The sequence below is a fragment of the Corvus cornix genome, chromosome 20 (genome assembly GCF_000738735.6).
Source record: "Corvus cornix cornix isolate S_Up_H32 chromosome 20, ASM73873v5, whole genome shotgun sequence".
Taxonomy (NCBI): domain Eukaryota; kingdom Metazoa; phylum Chordata; class Aves; order Passeriformes; family Corvidae; genus Corvus; species Corvus cornix.
Genome location: NC_046349.1, coordinates 8,127,430 through 8,135,982, shown reverse-complemented (window position 1 = coordinate 8,135,982; position 8,553 = coordinate 8,127,430). Strand labels below are relative to the sequence as shown.

General features: G+C 55.1%; 1 protein-coding gene across 7 annotated transcripts in view; it reads left to right on the top strand.

Moving 5' to 3' along the window:
* ZNF512B (zinc finger protein 512B) overlaps positions 1–8,553 on the top strand; it is a 30,154-nt gene that overhangs the window by 103 nt on the left and 21,498 nt on the right. For 4 of the 7 annotated variants that reach the window (XM_039563692.1, XM_039563693.1, XM_039563691.1 and 1 more), the window contains exons 2-7: positions 4,067–4,189; positions 5,202–5,281; positions 6,064–6,192; positions 6,535–6,707; positions 6,872–7,125; positions 7,923–7,994. In XM_039563692.1, coding sequence (XP_039419626.1) covers positions 4,069–4,189; positions 5,202–5,281; positions 6,064–6,192; positions 6,535–6,707; positions 6,872–7,125; positions 7,923–7,994 — 829 coding nt within the window. In that variant the 5' untranslated portion in view covers positions 4,067–4,068. Of the gene's footprint in view, positions 1–100; positions 212–567; positions 671–4,066; positions 4,190–5,201; positions 5,282–6,063; positions 6,193–6,534; positions 6,708–6,871; positions 7,126–7,922; positions 7,995–8,553 lie in introns of those variants that run through there. The other 3 variants (XM_039563696.1, XM_039563694.1, XM_039563695.1) reach the window with 2 other exon arrangements.

Sequence of the window (8,553 nt, the reverse complement as noted above, 5' to 3'; positions counted from 1 at the left end):
CCGGGCCGGGCCGGGCGGGGCGGGGAGCGCGCATGAGCCGCGGCGGCGGCGGCGAGGGGCGGGCGGGAGCGCGGCAGCGGAGCGCGGCGCCGCCGCGGGTGTGGGCGCGCCGGGAGCCCCGCACGGCGGCCCGGGGGCGGCGGGCGGCACCGCCTGGCCGGCCGGGGGGTGCCGGCCCTGCGCGCCCCGCACCGCGGCCCGGCCCGCCGAGGTAAGCACCGAGCGGCCCCCGGCCCGCCCGGCCCCGCGGCGGGGACCCCCGCGCCCCGCTCCGCTCCGCTCCGCTCCGCCCGCCGCCGCGTCGCCATTTTGCCGCTCGCTCTTCCCCTCCCGGAGCGCGGCCGGGCCGGGCCGGGCCCTCCGTCCCCTCCCTGCCGGGCCCGGCCCGCGGGAGAGCCCCGGCCGCCTCCCGGGGATGGAGCGCGGGCCCGGGGGGTGACAGGCCCGGGCGGCGCTGCCCGCGGGGTGACAGCGGGGAGGGGCTGTGAGGGGACGGGGGTGGCACGGTCGGGCTGGGAGGTGACAGGGCAGAGGTCCCTATGCCCGGGAGGTGACAGCGGAACCGGGCAGGGCAAAGCTTCCCGCGCCCAGGAGATGACAGCGGCGCCGGGCAGAGCTCCCCGCACCCACTGACCCCCGGGACAGGGGACACCCCGGTCCCCGCGGCACGGTGAGGACTCATTGTGTGCCAGGCATGTGCGGGCGCTTTTGCCTTCATGTCAGTGCCCGAGGACAGAGAGGGAAGGGACGGGATAACGCGCCTCGAACAGAAACTTTACACCCTCAAAAGCCTCATCTGCGCCTGGTCAGAGCCATGTGCGGCAGGAGCGGTGGGTGCATGCCTCGGGTGAGGCTCTCCTCCTGGAGAGCCTCCATGGATGTCACTCGGTTTGGGTGATAGCGGCGGGATCCACCGTGTCCCTCCGGAGCTGCCTGGCCACCAGCCATGCCCAGAGATGCAGCAGCTCACAGGGCTTCACCTGCCACGTGCTTCCCTCCAGGGGAAACCTCCAGTGAGGGCTATTCTTCGAGAGGAAGTCTCTCCCACTGCTTCCTTGTCTTTATTCCCTGTAAGTTTCTCACAGCAGCTCCAGTTCTGCCAGGAGTTCATGGCAGGGAGCATGGCTGCTCTGACAGGGACAGGGATGGCAGTGCCCTTTGGCATCCATCATCTGTGCTGGTCTCATCGCATCTCTGCTGGCACACAGCTTGTGCTGGGACAGGCAGCTCCCTTGGCTTTTGACATTCTGTACCTCTGGAGCTGTTGTTAAGTTCTTGATGATAGGTGGAGCAGATTGACAGGTGACGACGCAGTTGTCATGCAGCAAAGTCCATCCGTGGCAATGGGACTGGGGTGGGAATCCCGGCAGGAGAACTTGGGGTCAGAATCTGCAGGTGACTTTTCCCCTGGTCATGAGAGGGTTGCAGCCATCCCTGGCTGCGTACATGCTCCTGCAGGCCTGACCCAAAGTCATGGACAGGCATTTCTACATGGAATTATTTCCCATTTCCCATTTCATTCCCAATTTCCAGCCGTGCAGGGCTGCCAGTGGTTTGGGAACAGCGCCTTTGGTTCCCAAATGTCACTTCCCCCTTCCCGCAGCCGTGGATTTCCTCCTTATCCTTGCTCCCAGCCGTGTGGGCTTGGCCTCCACTCATCACACACTCAGGAGCTTTTTTTTTCCTGGAGCTGGAATGGGATGTTTCAAAAATGTTGCCACAAACTTCTAGAAAGTTACCTAAAAGGAGCTGGAGGCCTCATGAGATGCTACCAGGCCCAACCTTCTCACACCACATCCCACCCCTGGATCATGGCCAGAATCCTGGATACCTTCTCTTCCCATTACCAGTTGCAAAAGAGTTTTCAGCAAAACCTTAAGGAAAGTGTGAAAGAGCACAGGCTATTGCCTATTTTCAGTGTGTGTTACTCAAAAATGAGTGAAGTTTGGACATTACCAAAAAAACCCCACAACGGGCTGCTTTTTGCTCTGTGTCTCCAGGACAATTCCTCTGTGATCCCTGGGGTTGTATCAGTGGCCGGGGAGCAGATTTTGGCTCTTGTTAACTGGTTGATGAGATTTTTATTTTTCATTTTGCTAAAAAATAAGGGGAAAGTGCAAAGGAGTATTTGGTGTGAAAAAACAGAAGATTCAGAACCTCTTAAGCTGGGCAGAGAGGGTTTGTTTGAGGGGACAGATGTGTTAAGGGGGATGAGAGGTGTCCAGCTGCTGGAGCAGGGCTGAGCTGGGCACTTTGGATGTTTTGGGAAGGGACAGTCGGGGTGATGCTCAGTGGTGTGCAATGTCACAAGGTGCAGGAGGTGAGCACCCAAGATGTCAACAGGGTCTGCCCTGGCTGTCACCCTTTGCATGTCACCTTGAGCTGGCCAGCGAGGCAGACACAGACACAGAGCAGACACAGATGCTCTGTGCATTTTGGCACTAGCCCTGCCTGGCTAAAGGTGTCAGCTGTGTGAGTTTCCTCTCGGTTTTCACCCCGTTGTAAGCATGGAAAATCTTGTGTTCAGCTTTCACTTTGCTGGTCTTTTGTGAGTATTTTTTTTTGTTTCCTTTTTTCTTTGAGCAACTTGAGTGAGGACTGCTCAGAGGTGCCAGGAGGCAGCATGGGAAGGGAGGGGACTGGCACTTTTATCCCTGGAGGACTGGGGACAGTAGCAGTGCCCACACTGGTGGGAGCGGAGCAGCGGCTTGGGAAGGGACTGTGGGGACCCCTCTCTGTGCCTGCTCCAGGAAGGAGCTGCTTGCAGTCAGGCTACAAATTCCTACCCAGCTCTCCCACCAAAAGAGCCCAAATTAGCTGAATCAGCAATCCCCATGTTCAGCACCAAGTGCCACAGAACCAGTTGCCAAGGCTGGAATTTCTCACTTGATCCAATTAACCTTTGTGTCCATGCAAACGACCACATACCTGTCACCAGCTGAGCACATGCTAGAAGCTTTTGCCAGTTGTTCTCGGAGCATGTAGGCTGCATCCCACATGGAAAGTCCCCAGTCCTACATAGGAAGTCCCTGGGGACACCTCAGAAAGAGCTGCTGGACCCTCGTGTCCCACATGTTGGTGGCATGGCTGGCAATCCAGCCACACAGGAGATGCTTCTCCGTCCCTCTGGGCGTGAGGACAGACAGGATGAGTGTGGATGCTTTGGGAATCAGCTCCTTTGAGTTAAATGATGCTAAACATGTGGGAGGAATTGGGGGTGATGACTCAAATCCGTGTTTTAAAAAACCCATGGGTGAACTTCATCATCCCGTCCCAGCCAAGGTCTCAAGGTCATGGTGGTCCAAGGAATCTCTTCCCAAGGGCCTGATGCTCTCATTGTGAGGCATGGAGGACTTCTTTTCCCCAAATCCATATATGGCATCTCCCAGAGCAGCCCCCATCCTCAGATGTGCCTTTGCTTGTGCTGTTGGGAGGGGAAGAAGGAACTTGAAGCCAGAGGCAGAGCCAGTCATGCCATGGGCTTCCTCTTGGCACTGCTGAATGGAGGGGTGTCCTACTGCCCACCTCCATCAGGAGTGACAGTGGGCCTTGTGCGATAATTCCTGATGTTCATTATTTATAGAGAAGCCAAATTGAATTATTAATACGGAAAATTCAGATAACATTAACAATTCTCAGTTTATAACAGTTTCCCATTAATAAGGAAAATTGGAAATTTATCATTACATCTGTTCATTAAAACTCACTATTTTTTTTTTGCTTTTGGTGTCTTAAATGAAAGCGGAGAAATAAACGAAGAGGAAAAGCCATTTATTCACTACTTCTCTGGGCAAAGTCAGCTCATAATTTTTAATAAAGTCTTTGCCATTGTATGTGAAGGGGAAGCCAGGCTGTAATGAAAGCAGCTTTCCAGCCATGTCTGTGGCGTTCCTCAACTGTAGAACAAATACTCGGAAGCACGTCCCGTTTCTTCTCTTTGTGGGAATCTTGAAGCTGCGTGATGGTTTTCTTGTTTCCCTCCCTCCCCAGCAGCTCTCCTTGCTTTCACCATGTGTTGGTCCCAGCTCTGAGGAGTGAATTTTAACGCCTCCCCTGCTTCTTTCAGAGATGGCGGATTCTTATACCTGTAAAGGTGGAAGGAAAACTGCAGGCTCTAACAAACCCACTGCCAGCAAAGAAAGCAGGACAGAGACAAGGATAAACCCACCGGCAGAGCTGCCCAAGCTGGGTAAGGAACTGATTTGTCCTTTCCAGCTTTTCCAGGGGGTGGATGGGGCGGAGGGGATGAGCCCAGTGGCAAGACGTGGGGGGTGGCTGCCGAAACGAGTGGCCTGGGTCTCGATGTGTCTCTCCCCCTCACTTCAACTCAGCAGTGAGGGCTGTGCTGGCCAAAAAGCCCCAGCCCTGGGAGCTGCAGGGAGCTGGTCCCTGGGAGTGGGAGGGGTGGAGATGGTCTCTTCCTTCGGAGAAGCGTGTGTCTGGCTTAACGAGATGGGTGTCTCACCGCCTATTTATCGTGTTGGTAGCTAAGTGTTACATCAAAGGATGGAAAGGCTTAAATGAGTTCAGACCATCTGCTGCCTCCCGTGTCGCGGCCCCCAGGAGGGAGGCTTGCGAGCGTACGAGCCCCGGGGGACCCTCACACTAAGGGCTGTCATGCTGATGGATGGTTGATTTCTCTATCCAGGAATCTTCAGGCCCAAGGAGATTTTTCCTCCTGTCTGTTTATGCTAGGCAGATCCCCTCTGTGAGAGACTTTCCCTGCCTTTACCTGGCTAAGGGCAGCTCAGAATGCTGAGGGGTACCTGCACCCCAGGAGAGGGTTGGACCCCAGCGATGTAGCTCAGACAGGGCTTCCAAAATCAGTGGCCTTGTGGGGAAATGCGTGTGCCCTAAATGTTTCCCAGATGCCGCTGTTACCTTGAGGGGATTGAAGCCATAATTGCTAACAGAGGAGGATAACTTATTGCTAAAGGGAATGAACTCCAGCTGTCTGCAATATGAACACGCCTGTGTTCAGGAGACCGTTTTTCCCTGCACCACATCTTATCAGCACCTCATTTGCAGGGGAGCTGGCGTTGCCTTCCAGAGGGGAATCTCCATCCTTGGTAGGACAGAGAATGGCCAGCCTAGAGTTGGGGGGACCAGGCAGGCAGCAGGAAGCTGGGGCTGGGCAGCAGGATTACTGGAACAGCGGCTCCTCCGGCATGGCTGGTGATGTGTGCTGTGTCTGTTTGCAGGAAATGCAACCAGTGACAAAACCGAAGGCAGGAAGAAAGGAAGACCCAAGGCTGAGAACCAGGCACTGAAAGACATCCCTGTGAGACCCCACACACTCCAATCCCCGAGCCCTCCCTGCTTCGCTCTGTCTGACGTGCCCTGCACTGTCCACTCCAGCCAGCACCATTCAGGGTTAAACCTGCCTTCCCTGTGGTTTAATCTTCAGAGCAGCCTTGTCTTGGGCTGAGCAAGATCTTGGTCCCTCAACCCCTCCATACAGGCATCCAGCATCTTCTAAAACCCTGGTTAGGGAGCTGTACCCCTCTCCAACCTCACTTTCCCAGGGCCATGTCCAGATGACTGGATCCTGTCACAGCCATGTCAGGTTTGGCTAATGAGCCGGCAGCAATGGCACGGGGGTGATTTATTCCCTGCAGAGTTGTGCAGTTTAATTCCTGCCTGGTAGCATGGACAACACATGGAGCAGTTTGTCATGAGAGCAGGGGCATGGGGTGATTTATGGACTAGATGAAATGTGGGGTGATTAAATCAGCCGGGTGACTTCGGGCCTGATTTATTCCCCAGCCTGGCAGGGAGTGTGCGTGTGCTCTGGGAAGCACGGCAAGGTAACAGCACGGCAAGCCTCAGCAGGAATCATTAGCCTATGGAGCCTGCAGCATCTGTCCCAGCACCTCTCACTCGAGTGAGCACTGCTGCACTGAAACACATCCCTGGGGTCCACTTCATGGCTGTTTGGTAGAAGGGATGGATGGGAATGATCAGAGGTCCCATGTGCCCTCCCAGCTCCCTTGGGATGAATCAGCACACGCCCAAGTACAGGGTGCTCTTCACTCAGCTATCTCTTGTTTCTCCTGTTCCCAGCTCCCCCTGATGAACCAGTGGAAGGACGAATTCAAAGCCCACTCTAGGGTGAAATGTCCCAATTCAGGCTGCTGGCTGGAGTTCCCAAGCATTTATGGCTTGAAGTACCACTATCAGCGCTGCCAAGGGGTAAGGAGACTGGAGAACTGTCTGTCCTTTCCAGTGGCTGGCTCTTCCATTACCATCTGCAGGGTAAAGCTGCTCTCAGGCCTTAAACCCCAGGAGAAACATGAAGTTAGAATGGGGAGGGCAGAGATGGGCCAGGAGCAGTTCATGAGGTGTGTGTGTGAGAGGAACTGAGGTCTCTGCAGCTCATTGTGAGGTCTGGTCCCAAGGAATCATGGACTTTCGGAAACTGTTTGGAAGGGCAGGAGGGTATTACACGTGATTTGGATTCATGCCTGTGTCAGAAAAAGCCTCTCTTTCGTGGTCTAACATCTGTGCTCACCTGCCTCTCCCTGCTCCACGCAGGGTGCGATCTCAGAGAAGCTGACGTACTCATGCTCCTACTGTGAAGCTGCCTTCACCTCCAAAACCCAGCTGGAGAAGCATCGGCTCTGGAATCACTTGGACCGGCCAGTGCCAACCAGCAAAGCGGAAAACAAAGTGCCCAAGGCCATTGGAAAGAGCAGTGGAAAGAAAAGGTACCAGGCTGTGGCTGGGCTGCATGGCAGTGGCATAGGGATGGCTGGGAGAAGGGGAATGTGCCTGCCTCCATTCCTACAACCTGGGCTGGCGAGGGGGGAGAGGTGTCAGGACACTTGTCTAACAACCCCTCTTTAAACAAGCCCTCTGTGCTTTGCCCTAGAGCTGCTGAGAGTTCAGCTTGCCCCACCATCCATCCCAAACAGGCAAAGACGGAAAAAGCCGTGGCCCAGGAGCACACGGAGAATGGCGAGTGCCTGGTGGAGAGCCGGGAGAGCAAGGAGTTCCAGATTGCAGCGGCTGAGGCAATGGCAGCTGCCACCCCCACGGCCAAGTCCTCGAGTGGCAAGGATGCCGGGCAGCAGCGGGGCAGCCAGGCCTCGCTGCAGGAGGAAGATCCCGAGAGGATGAAGCACAGTAAGATTAGAGCCCGGGGCTACGCTGGTTCGGGAGCCCAGAGAGAGGTGTCCCACGGGAAGGGGATCTGCTGCAGCCAGCACTGCTGTGGCTGTCTCTCTGAATCCAAGGGATAGCCAAGCCTTGTTTCCTGACCCTAATAACTTGCCCCCACTCTCCAGTTTCTTGCAGCTTCGCTGGGAGTTAAAACTCAGCTGTAGCTGTGGTAGAAATATTTCTAAAGGACCTGTATGATGGTTGGATTTGATGATCTTAGAGGTCTTTTCCAACCTTAACAATCCTGTGATAGGATTGGAAATTGATTGAATTCCTGGCAGCACAGCAAGCTACCATGTCAGCCTGTCTGTCCTCACTGAGTGTGTTAGGTTAAACTAGGATGGTTCTAGCAAACCCATTTTCCTGAAGGATTGGGACGGGATGAGGAGTCTCTATCTGTCCATGGCCACTGCAGAGCTGGTGTAGGGCAGTGGTTGTCCCTGTCATGGTTTGGGGTTTCACTGCTTGCAGCACCAAAGCAAACCACCACAGCCACATGTTGGAATTGCTTGGCTTTTGGCACTAGACAGAGCCACCAGTTCCACTCCTTGAATTAACCCTGAAAAACATATTTGTCCTGGTTTTGTGGGGTGGGAAGCAGCAGTCTGTTGGTGTTTAGTGGGTGGGTGCTTCATTTGACAGCCCCTGACCCACTCCTGACATGGAGTGTGTGCCCACTCCATGCCCCAGGACTGATGAATCCCCCTGGCAGTACAGTTATTTGACCAAATCTCTCTCTCTGTTTCTCTCTTTTGAGTCAGGAAGGAAACAGAAAACTCCTAAGAAGTTTACGGGGGAGCAGCCATCCATCTCGGGGACGTTTGGACTGAAAGGTAATACAGGACGACTCCGTATAGGGTTGTACCTTCTCCCCAGGGCATTGCAGGGAAGCCCCTTCCCCAAGATCCCTCCCTGTGGTGGAGCCAGACAAAGCCCAAGGATCTCCCACTGGAGGAGCTGGCGCCTTTTACCACGAGAGAGTCATAAAAGGAGTGAAAAGCAGCAGCAGAGCTGGGACTGATAACAACCCTGTCTGCTCTGTTCTGGAGCCTGGTGCTGGGAAATGAGGGAAGAGAGGAAAGGATCCGGGTATGTTCATCTGTAACACAAGAGTAATGAGCTGCTGACACCAGCAAGATATGAGAAACATCATCTCGTCACCATCCCACCATCCTGGGATGTCACAGTGTTTCCAGTGGCGTCGGGAAGGAATTCTGCTGCGTAGAAAGGCTGGTGACGCACCCATCCCTCACACTCTGAGGGCTTGTCGCCCACATTCAGGAGGATGAATCCAAGGGAGAGGAGACATGTTGCCGGGATGTTTTCTGAGAGGAAGCCCAGGAATTGGCTGCTGCAGCCTGACAAAGCAAGAGCAAGTGGGACTTTGGTCAT